Below are 12,058 nucleotides of genomic sequence, written 5' to 3' on the forward strand. Positions count from 1 at the left end.
TCCGTGACCAACGCAGGGGCAGCGGTGTATGTAGTGAAGCGGCGGAGATGAGTGAAGCCCGTTATAATCGGCAGCTCCAGCCGTCATGGACCTCGGAGTGATGTAGGCAGCGTCACCTGTCCTCCAAATGAAGCGGCACTCCGCCCGCCGGTGGTGGAAAACGAGACCCGACGAAAAGCGAAAGAAAAAAAGAAACAGAAAAGAGGGACTCCTGTCCGACTGCCGGGGCCGCAAAACGATTTATATCTGCCGCTCCAATCGGCATCTGAGGCGGCCTCGCGTGCGCCGACGCTTCACTCGGGAGACCTTCACTTTGCCCGTAAAGCGGAAAAGGCAAAATCTCCCGTGGCTTTCGCGAGCTCACGAGAACCCCGAAATTGCCGGTGTTCCTATTCGCCTATGGATGTCTGTGCAGTCGGGCATACGACTGTCTACCAAGCACCAAGCGGGACGGAGGAAAGAGGGGGGGGGGGGGGGGGGGGGGGAGGCAACTTCGCTCTTGTTTTGTTACTAAGTAAATGGTAGCGGACGTCGGGTCATTAGACGAGGAAAGCGAAACTTCAGGAAGACATCAACGCGCGCTTTGCTTCTCTCCATGGCGCCCACCTGCCTGCCCTAGCTCCATTTCTCTTGCGTATGTATATAAAGCGAGGTCTGCGCATGTTGCCTATACGTGTGCAACTCCTCAGGCCTCAGTGTTCCTGTCGACGACCGGTGTCGGGCTAAATGATGTCCAATCCATTTCGAGATCCGGCGTGCTGGTCATACGAGGGCGGCGAACAATGCTCCGGATCCCCATAATCTCGCTCACGGACGCCGCAGCGGGTACTGCTGACTAACCAGCGAGGGACCACCGCACGCCAGTGGAGCTCGGTTGAATGCGGACAGCATCGCCGTCTCTTTGGTGCTGCAAGACGGCAGCCTGTTGGGCTTGCTTTCTTGTTTTCTTAGCGACTGTAGTCGTTCACCCGAAATAGGACGTACGCGGCTGCTGTGAGAAGAGGTGACGCCCGCCGGACCGACGACAACGACGCCAACGCCGCTCCGCATGTTCTTTTATCGCCTTTCTCCTTCGCCGTTTGCTGCTGCTACCGCCGCCTCTGCTATTCTTCCGCGCTCTATAGCGCCCGCAGCATCAACCGTCCGCGCTCTGATCGCTTCTTCGCGCGGCAAATGACTCTCTCTGGCTATACTTAGCAGCTTGGGGCTCTATACGCCGCACTGTGTATGGCGTATCGCTCGGCGACGTCTGCTGCTATGTGTTGCAGTGACGCCCAACGCGAGCACGGGTCGTCCCATGGCCGGCAAAAAATAAATAAAAGGTTGAGCTTACTGCACCGCGAACTTGCGCGGTGGAGTTAAAAGTAATGCTTCGGTGTGCTTCTCTCTTTTCCTATATTTATATTTCCTGTTTTTAATGGTTCCAAATATACCCATAAAGGAAGAAAAATCAGCCTCTGAAGGGTGTTTTGAAAAGCACGGGACCATGGTTTAGGCGGGCGGTGGTCGTGTGTTCTCCTCCCGCTCAAAAACTTGTGTTCTTTGGTTTCTTTTACCGTTCAACACATAGCTTTTGAATCCTTAATTAAAGAAGATTAAAGAAAAAATACCTTTGTGTGAAGGATTAATCTCTAATAGATGTTTTATCTTCCTCACAATATTGATATTATGATAGAGGTCCTGAGGTATCTTACGCATGCATACTGCAGTCTTCAGCAGAAGGTCTATATAGATATCTATAGATATCCCTTAAAGACCGCTGAATATTGAGCGTGACATTTTCAAAATCAGGAGTAATAGTGTGCGTCGAGCCAATGGTTGACGAGCCTATCGGAGAACTTTCAAACATCGAGCCAAGTTAACGTGTTCAACAGTAATCCGGTTTTATTTTTTTTTACTCCGCCTTTTGGGGTCCGGCTTTTGGGACCAGGTTTTCAAAGTGGTTTCCGAATTAACTGTTGCGGTTCGGTGATCATTCTGACGTCACGAGCGAGCGAGGTGACCCGTGTGCGAAGCGGAACGGAAACATGTGCCATGGCGGCGATGGAAACGTATACAAAAGCCTGTTGCCATGGGAACGGCTTCTCCGCCTTGAAACTGGCATTACTGAACAACAAAGTGGGAGTTACACACATGCACACACAAGATACATTGTTCCGTTGGATGTCGTGGCCGTTGTGGGCAGCATATACTTATTCGGTGCGTGCTTGACAGGAGGTGTTGCGTATAGGGATTGGGAGTGAGGGAAGCTCTGAGATCGCTCCATGCTCTTCTCATATAATGCTTCGTCACCGTCACCATTCGACAGACGAAACTTCAGTATGCTATATATCTTGTGTCCGTTGGTTTCTGTGGCTGTTGGCTTCTTTCTCATATATATCTATATGCTATATATCAGGTGTCCCAGCTAAATGTAACCAAGCTTTTAAAAAACACGGGATGTCCTAGCCGTCTGAAACCAAATGAGGGTTGTTTAGAGTCGCGTGACCTAGTCTGCAGTATTTTTTTCGTTCTTCAAGGTTGACTAATTAGCTAAGCTTAATTAACTAACTTTAATTATTGACATGAGGAACAAAGTGTCAATGGAAAAGTTGTAGATCGCTTTGAGAAACAGCTTACTGAGACATTTGCAGCAAAGTAATGCTTACGTAAAATAGTTTTTTTACCGGTCTTTAACCATAACCCACACCATAAGAAAAAGCTTCCACATGACAACTGTGCCACTTCAACGTCCCAAGACGCGCCTTAAAGAATAAAATCCATTTTTTTCTGAAGTCCTCTCCTCGATGAGACTTTGGGTGCACATTGGGGCAGACAAGTGAGCGAGCAGCTGGTCACGTGATAACTTTCTTTTAAGACCAATAAATGAAGCTACGTAAATCGTAACTTGACGGAAACAGCACTACTAGCGGTTTTTCGAGGCGATCTAATACTTCTTCATTGACACTTTCTTCCTGGAGTCAATAATTAAAAAGTTAGCTAATTAAACTGAACTCATTAATTAACTTTGAAGAGCGAAAAATATACTCAAGACTAGGCCACACGACTATCAACAACCCTCAGTTGGTTTCACTGGACTAGGACACTTCGCCTTTTTTTAAAGTTTGGTTGCATTTAGCTGGGACATCCGGTATATGCGTCTACATGCTGCAGAACATTTAAGGCCGACTCAGAATTACTTCAATTATGCGCTAGTCACGGCGCGCTTCTTCATCTTTTCGCCGATCCCCTGGTGTCCCCGCATGTGTTCTTGTGTTCACCTCACGTTATCTTCACCTCACGTTACCTTCTTAGTTACTCAAACAGACCTGTCCACACAACCTCCGCGGTGGCTCAGCAGTTAAGGCACTCGGCTGCTGAGTCGTAGTATCCGGGTTCAAACACGTCTGTGGCGGCCGCGTTTCGTGACAGAAGCAGCAGTGCAATTACACATGATTACAAATGACACAGAAATAACTCGCGTCTCCCCCCCCCCCATATATATATATATATATATATATATATATATATATATATAGCTATATATATATATATAGCTATATATATATATATATATATATATATAGCTATATATATATATATATATATAGCGAAGTATACGCTTCGTTAAAGGAAACATATTTATTAAACTCGACGTTTCGATCGGAAGACCGATCTTCTTCAGGTCCTGAAGAAGATCCTTAAGAAGATCGGTCTTCCGATCGAAACGTCGAGTTTAATAAATATGTTTCCTTTAACGAAGCGTATACTTCGCTATATATTCTTATAAGCAGTCTAGTACTTCACGCTTTCGCAACCTATATATATATATATATATATATATAATATTATGCACACTAAGGTATCATGCTCTGAAAATTTTAATTGTGCAATACACATGTTCCAACAAGAATTTCAAGAGAAGACGTTATTTAAAGACTAAGTGGGACAGAAACACTTTAAACTGTGTTTATATAACAGGAGATAGTATGAACATTGTCGAGGATTGTGCTAATTTAGTAACTTGCGAAGAGTATAATAAATCATTTGTTTTGCAGAGTTGATACGGCGGTGCGGAACTAATCAATTTCTGGAGGCCTTGTGCTGTAATGAGCGGTGTTTCTCTTTAAGTTTGCTGTAGAACTCGTGTGTTTTTGTATTATTTTTATACTCCTTAGCGTAAGTCAGCATCTGACTGAAAATTAGATGTCCGGAAATTTGAGACGTTAAACCCCGTTAAATCCGACCCGTCCACACATTTATTCCAGCTTGAATATCATCAATCCCGCGTTTTATTTTTGATACAAACTGCCCTCCTGCTGTCTTGAGGGGTTAAAGATAAAATTTACTGTTTACAGCTATAGCGTTCTCCTCGGATTCCGCTTCATGCTTTCTCATTTCAATAGTTGGGACTACCAGTTCACTTGACCTATAGCTGACCTGTTGCGGGCCAGCGGTCGCGCAGTCTCGACTCTGCTTGATGTGTGAACGCTAAGCGCTGCGGTGGCACTTAACTCAAACCGCGTATATACAGCTGCTATATGGGTCTGATGGTAGCGGGTTCGATCCCCATGTGCATCTTCCGCATTACTCCCACAGCGGAACGCAAGAACGCCCGTTATTCGAGCTGTTTGTTGGTTCGCGTCAGTAAAGAAAAAGTTTATCTATACTCATCTGAACTTTACCATCATTTACAATAAGGCACGAGTGAAGTATCGCGCATGTATGCCAGCAAACAAATGCCGAAAGTGGAGCAGTAAGTAGATGCTGGATCAAATCAAATTGCGCTGGCGTGAATGCCTCCTGCCTGATTTTATTATCTCCATGGAAGAAGCTGCGGAAGCAGTCAAGCTTGCTCTCATTGTTATCGCGGTCGTCATGGTTAGCTAGGAATGTTCATGAAGTGCGCCTACTGCGCCATTCGTGCGATTCCTGCGAATGTCGGTGCTCTGTCGGCGCGAGTCCACAGTCACGCCTGTTTTCGCGGACTGCTGCTATAGGAACGGTCTGTGATGACGTAGCAGTGGCCCGTGGTATTTCGGTCCTGCCCCTGTGGGACGCGAGCGAACCGCCGAAGCGCATCCATCCGATTATCCCGGCTTCAGTATTGCCGTCACGGATACACACATGTGCTTCCGACCGTTGATTCGTGTGGGACGATGTTGCCCTAGGGGCGCATGCTTCATGGGTCTTTCGCTCGCTCATTCGGTGCCATTCAGTCACTCACAGTCGCTCACTCACTCATTTTCGTTCACTCACTAAATTTCGCACAATTTTTTCCCTTAATTTTTATGCCTTGCTGCGAAACGCGCTAAACTCTGTGAAAGCTTCCGCTACACGTGCTGCTGCCTGTCTGCAGACCGGCAGACTTAGCGGGAACCTGGACAACGCCACGATCGCAACGGGCACAGTGTCACAGGCCTTCGCTTGTCACGTGACCGGTTGTTGACTGGCGGTCTACGCCCTGAATCCGCCGGGAGGGCTCTGTACAACAGCTTTCACTGTATGCCTTCTTGAGAAGTGCGGTACGTGCATGGCGGTAACTGTAAGTTTATGTTGGGCGTGTTTCACCTCTACGTAAGCGCGACACTTCTTGACATCTGTAATTTCGAATGAGTCTTAATTATATTCGTCGTTTCAACCTCACTGAAAACATAAGCGCGCACACACCTATATGCACGTGCGCATACCGCTAACTGTTGGCCCAAACCGTACACAGAAAAGAGAAGACCAGAAGATGGATATCTACGTTCTAACATCCAGTACAACAGTGGATAGTTTTACGCAGAGGATTATCCGGAAACTGTCGGAAACTAACAAAGCACTTGGATTAGCGAGTTGTTTTTTCTCTATTTGCCTCACAGCCGCACGTAAAGCCTATAGTTTCAAGTGAGGCCATATTGGTCACTCTGTGGCAAATGCGCCGTTGTTGCTCCAAATTGTATTTTTATAGGAAGCCAGCGATGGGCACGCAAGGCAAAATAAGTGGCGCTTCTCGTACATGGTGCGCTGCCATAAACAATCGCCGACGCCGCCGTGGATGCGCAAAGGATTAGTGGGCCCTTCATTTTACTGCGCCCCCGAGCGTTAGTGTATTTGGCCTAGTTTAGCTAACCGCGGCCCTGAATTGCGGCCGCGCCGACGCCGGATGTAATCTATGGGAGGAGGAGGCACTGTACAGGCGTGCGAGCGGTCGCCCCATATCTCGGGCATGAACGACGACATTCGCGGCTGCAGCCTCGTTTGCTGCTGGAACTTTTCGGTTGCGGTAAACCGCATTCCTCGTAAATTCATTATTTTTTACTTCGTATACTTTGGCGCCCATGACTACTATAGGTACGCGACCCGCCGCGTTGGCTCTGTGGATATGGGGCGTTCGGCTGATGAGCCCAAGGTCGCGTTATCGAACCCCGGCTGCGGCGGCCGAATTTCGAAAGGGTCGCGGAATACAAAGATGCTTGTCTGCTGCCCCAGGTGGTGGAAGCTGTTACTCGGAGTCCTCCACTACGACGTGTCTCACAGCGAAAGTGTAGCTTCAGTACGTGAAATTACACATGTCATCACGCACAACTATATGTACGACGTCGTGTGTAGTGTCAATAGCCTCGGCAGTGTCTATACCAAGCTTTGCTTTCAATATCAAAAGATAACCTTATTTGTTCTTCGGCACTGTGAAGTGCAGGAGGGGATCTCGCTATAACGAAATCCCGCAGTAACGAAGCTGTTCGCGCCGCCGCGGTGGCTCAGTGGCTATGGTGCTCGGCTGCTGACCCGAAAGACGCGGGTTCGATCCCGGCCGCGGCGGCTGGAATTTCTTTGGAGGAGAAATTCTAGAGGCCCGTGTACTGTGCGATGTCAGTGCACGTTAAAGAACCCCAGGTGGTCGAAATTTCCGGAGCCCTTCACTACGGCGTCTCTCATAGCCTCAGTCGCTTTGGGACGTTAAACCCCATAAACCAAACCAAACCGAAGCTGTTCGCTGGCCTCAATTTACCTGTTTTCAGCGGCTCCCAGCAGTACAACAAAATAATTGGTTTGTACAGGGAAGTTATTTTGTCTCCTCGTGTAAGCCTCGTAGTTTAGAGCTGTGTGGTTGTAGCGAAATTTAGGTTGTAGTAAAAAAAAGAGAGTGAGAGAGGGAGAGAACCTCTCGGGCTTCTTTTCCTCGCCGTCCTCTAGTTTCGAAATAACGAGGCCGCACCGCAACCGCGTTTCCTGCTTAGATTTGCTCGCACTTGATGATTCCGCTCGCCGTGCGTCTTCGCCACCTCGCCTCTCTTCCCAAACCTTCCCACGTCCGGCCGCGTTCATCTCGCAGAGCGCGTCCCACAGCCGTGCGCGGCGTTACGCACGGAGACGTGCCCAGCAAGAATACACAGTCCAGCTATAGCTATAGTCTAGCTCTCTCGGCGATCTGAATCCGTCGCGGCGCACGGGAAGCAGCGGCGCGCTTCAATCACGTTTATTATTGGCCGAGTGTATCCTCCACTGTGCTACACATCCACCGTCTCCTCTCTCAGCCGCCCCCGCACCCGCGTGGCGAGTCGGGCGTGAAGGGCAGCTTGCGGGTCGCCGCGCGCGCGCTCACAACCTTTGTCTTTCTTCATACTTTCGGTTTCCAGCGTTCCGGCCGCATTGATCGCGCGCTCCTCTCTTCCGCTGTTGCGCCCGCGTACTGTGCACGTCTCACTTATCGCGCGCAGTGTAGCGCGCCTAGTTGCATGTAAGGCGTCCCTTTCTCTCCGCCACTCCCTTTTTTATATTTTTTTGCTAATCTATTCGTGCAGATAACTACGCCGTCGATAGATGCGCGCGCGCGCGCCGCCGCCGGAGCATATAAGCTGGCGCTTAATGGCTTTTCCCCTAATGACGCGATTGTCTCTCACGGCGCGCGTGGGTGACGGGCGCGAGTTCGCGACGATGCTGTCGCTCGCTGCGACGCCAGCGAAGGGCCGCTGGTCGATGAGTGTCGCGCTCGCGCCTTGTTGCGTTCGAAGCTCGCGTGGTCGATCGCCGACGCGCTGCTTTGTCCGATGTCCGCGCGCTCTTTTCTCTCTTGACCGATCTCCTGTCAGCGGCGCCGCGCGAATGTCGTTAGGTGACCTTAGCCAGCGCCGATAGCTGCCATTTACAACAGGCTGTGGTGACAAAGAGCAATGAATAAACGAAGAAAGTACATTTTCGTTGTTCGTTTATTGTGTTTTGTCAACACAATCTCCTTTAATCGGGTTTGTACGTGAGAAAGCGGGAGAGTGTTGCGGGCGTCATGAGTGATGGATGCTGCGTTTGTCGTTCCCACGATCGCCTGTTACTGAAGCCAGAGGGTATATATGGCGCAGCATTTGCGCGGATTTTGAGAAGTTCCTAAACTCCGGATGGCTCCTTGAATTCGAACTAGTTTCATGCTTCGTTTAGACGGAAGCAGAAAAACAGGAGTGGAAGGGCACGACACTGGGATGGTGCAACCAGTCCAGGGAGAAGAAAAGTGTCTTCGTTTGCTTCCTAATAAATCATGGCATTTTCTTTTTTACTGGTCGCACCATTTCAGCGTTTTTCTACGTTCGTCTCTCCTGTGCTCGTCCTGTTGTTCTGCTGATCGTCTTAAACTTACTGCAGGGAGGTTCTGAAGACTGTCCGTGAGGGTGTGCTCATACACGTTTCAGCAGCAGAACCCTTGACCCGGGTATTTTCGACCGAGACTGTATGTGTGCGACGTCGCGAGTCACGTGCCGAACATTTTTTTTTTTTACCTATTAGCAACAAAATTGGAGGATGCACTTAAGCTCCGCCTTAAGGGCATGATGCGATAGGTGTAGGGGGGTCACACCCATATAAAGCCCCGCTTAACCAAGCTCTACGACCGTGCCTTCGTGGCCTAGGGGGAGCATGCACGACTCCGAATGGAAGGATGCTGGAGGGTTCGATTCCCCTCAGCTGCCTACCATCTGATTTGAGAAGCCAGAGTTGGCAACTCCTCCTAAATCGTCCATGTCACGTGACATCGCACAACCCTACGACCATAATCTGTGCCCGGCCATGCCAGCCGCCAGGTGTACCGCCTGCCAGAGTCGTGCCCGTGATTTTTCGCTCACAACGCCGTCGCCGATGTCGGATTTTTTGCAGAACGGGGCGTTTAACGCTGTCGCGTCAAAATGGAAATTTAATGAGCTAAGAACAGCTCTGGTCGCCCTCTTTCCTGCATTTTGTTCAGAAATTCGTTTTCGTTTGTGCCTTCTGTTAGGTGGGACAGCGTTTGTCGAGTAGCCCTCTTGATCAAATACCCCCCGGAGAGGCCATGAGCACGTGCTTTAGTCCTTCACTGCGATGACAATAAAAACTCGCAGAATGGTTACTAGTACTGTGGAACGCGAGATTGAGTGACAGCTGTCGGGGTATTTTCATTTAGCGATTTATTATGGTGAAAAATTTTGTGAGCCACGTGCATATATGAATGAAACTACACAGAAACAGAACGAAAAGAAACTACACAGGTGCACAAATTCGTCTTTGTTTTTTACGAATACGTTTTATTATATCTACCGCTTTATGTGCCTTTCGGGCTCTGAGGCCGTCACGGTTTTGTAGCGGCCTGATCTCGAACAGGAAGGAGGGTGAAAGCAGAGTGGCTGACACTGTGTACGAGAAATGCGGGTCTCCGGGCCGGTGGCGTAATACAAAACAGCAAGCCTTCCGGAACGTTTACTTGTGGCCGCCTGCGTCAACGGCGTCCGCGTGGGTCGGCGTAAGGATCGACATCGCCAAGGACGCACTCTTTCGCGTGAATACCGCTGTTGTGGTCGGTTTTCCTTTCTTCTTGAAGCGGTGGCCATCAATGCTTTACGATTTCTGCATACTCTGCCCGCACAATACATGCTTGACTTCGGTGAAGCTTTGATTTCGATGAAGCAACTGACGTGACGGCCTCGGCTTGACGGGGTGCGGGTTTCACGCTGTAGAAACACCGGCGCAAGCGTCGCACTTGCGTCAGGAAAACTGGCCCACAAAAACCTGAAAAGAACTGCGTGGAGGCAGCACCGTTCTTTGATCTGTTTATGTGCGCATAATTTTTTTCGACAGAAGCAGTCGGATGTGCATATAGCTGGGATGGCAAAACGTCTAAATGCTGGGATGCTAACTATTACAAAGAAAAGAAAAGATCGGGACGGTTACGAGTTCGTAACGCGAATGATCGCGAAGAAATAGAGACACATAGTATATTAGAGTCGTTATATTACTGGTTAGAACGTTCGCTTGGTATTTGGGAGGTGTTGGGTGGGTGATGGGCGCGTATAGGTGGGAGATACATTTTTTATTGGTGCGCGTGTACACTCTTCTAAATTGAAAGGAGTAAAAAGTGAGTAAGGTGACCCCTAGCGCACACCCTTTCATAAAAAGGAGTGTGCTAGTGGACAGTTCGCTTCTTCTTTATCCCCATATAGGCGTATTCATGTTTAGAGTAGATTCACTGCTCACTGAAGTGCCGAAGATATTTGAAATTATCCAGAGAATGAGTGAGCAGGGAGGGCGTGCTTACGAAACAATGCCTTTTTCCCAGCTTAAAACGCCAGAAAACTAATCGTTACCGAACAGTCGCTCCCCCATATGACAAATTTCTGGTCGTCGTATTGTTGGTTGTAATGACAAAATTGTCCGCCGTCGCAACCGAGCCAGTGCACATACAGGAATTTCTGTCGCTATATAGTAATTTCTGTTCTTAGGACAGATTTTCGCCTTTTTTGTCATTACAAAAAGGTAAATCCCGTGTCGTCTGAGAGAACCCCCCTGCTCTTCTTCGCAGACATGACCGAGGAGTCTGCGCTGGTGCAGAGGATCGCCGAGTTGCAGGAGCGTCTGCGGCACGCCGAGATGCTGAACCACCAGCGGTGGGAGGACGTGCTGGCGCTGCAGCAGCACCTGGTGCCCCGCAACGGGAGTCTGGGCGACGGCACGATGCTGGACCTGCAGCTGCCCGCCATCTACAACTTCCTGCCCCACCTGACAGCGGGGCCGGACGCCGTCAAGCCCGCCCTCAAGGTCTCCAAGGGTCGGAGCGGAGGTAAGTACACCTCACTTGTTCTGCATGCACATGCGTGCCGTTGGGTGACGCCCGCGTGTCGCCGTCCTCGGCTCTTCCTGTATTGTGCGAGGGACTTTCTTTCGCTTCTGTCCTCCACCACCGGCCGACGTCGTCGCGAGCAGTCCAGAATAGAGGGGCAAGGGTGTAATTGACTTGGGTTATTTAGTGCTGGCGTGCCGCCACAACTGTCTATATCACAAGTCATCACCATCAACCTAACTACGTCCATTTAATGCAGGACAAAAGGCCTGTCTTGTTGATCTTCAGTTAACCCTGTGTATACCACCATCATCATCGCCAACCTGACTTCGCCCACTGCAGGGCACTTTAAACAGGAAGGAGTAAAAAGGGAGTAAGCTGCCCTCTATGGCACCCCATTTTATAAAAAGGAGCGCTAGAGGACAGCTTAGTCCCTTTTTACTCCCATATGGCCATATTCATGTTCAGAGTGCAGACGCCCCTCCCATATCTACCCAATTAACCCGGTGCCTTGCGTGTATGTGTACTTCGTACTCAAATGGTATTTTGAAGCGAAAGCTTCACTACGGGACCTCGGGCTTCAATCGCGGACGGTGCAAATTTGACCTTCAGCTGAGTTAAAGGTCAAACCATAGTAGAGCCATGGGGCATAGCCTAAAGCCCCTGGAAATTTTTAAAGTAGCGACAACCTTTGCAGAGCGCCGCCTCTCCCTCTCCTGTGCCCGTCGCCTCTTCCCATTGGTCGATGGTTTCGCGCGCAAAAGCCCTTTAAACCTGCGCTTTTCGCCGCCGCGGACGCCATATTGTCCGCTCCAACCGCGCACCGTAGGTTCGGCAGGCGTCGTTGCGGACACTGCGCTTTTGCTTGCTCTGAAGAACAGCGGCTTTTGTTTTGCTCGGAACGTGTGTCAGTCACCCGACTTCAAGCCGTCTGTCTGTGCGGCATGACGAGCAGCTGCGCCTTCGGGTGCAAGAACCGTCACGACGGTGGAAAGCGGTTCTTCGCGATCCCATCATCGAAAA

At 49.7% G+C, this 12,058-nt stretch overlaps 1 protein-coding gene across 1 annotated transcript in view; it reads left to right on the plus strand.

The window, feature by feature from the left end:
• Positions 1-12,058, plus strand: part of LOC149372324 (alpha-1,3-mannosyl-glycoprotein 4-beta-N-acetylglucosaminyltransferase B-like) — a 144,212-nt gene that overhangs the window by 101,753 nt on the left and 30,401 nt on the right. The window contains exon 2 of the mRNA XM_089566792.1: positions 10,778-11,035. Coding sequence (XP_089422918.1) covers positions 10,778-11,035 — 258 coding nt within the window. The remainder of the gene's footprint in view (positions 1-10,777; positions 11,036-12,058) is intronic.

The sequence above is a fragment of the Amblyomma mixtum genome, chromosome 1, assembly GCF_055824585.1.
Source record: "Amblyomma mixtum isolate Tamu chromosome 1, ASM5582458v1, whole genome shotgun sequence".
NCBI lineage: Eukaryota > Metazoa > Arthropoda > Arachnida > Ixodida > Ixodidae > Amblyomma > Amblyomma mixtum.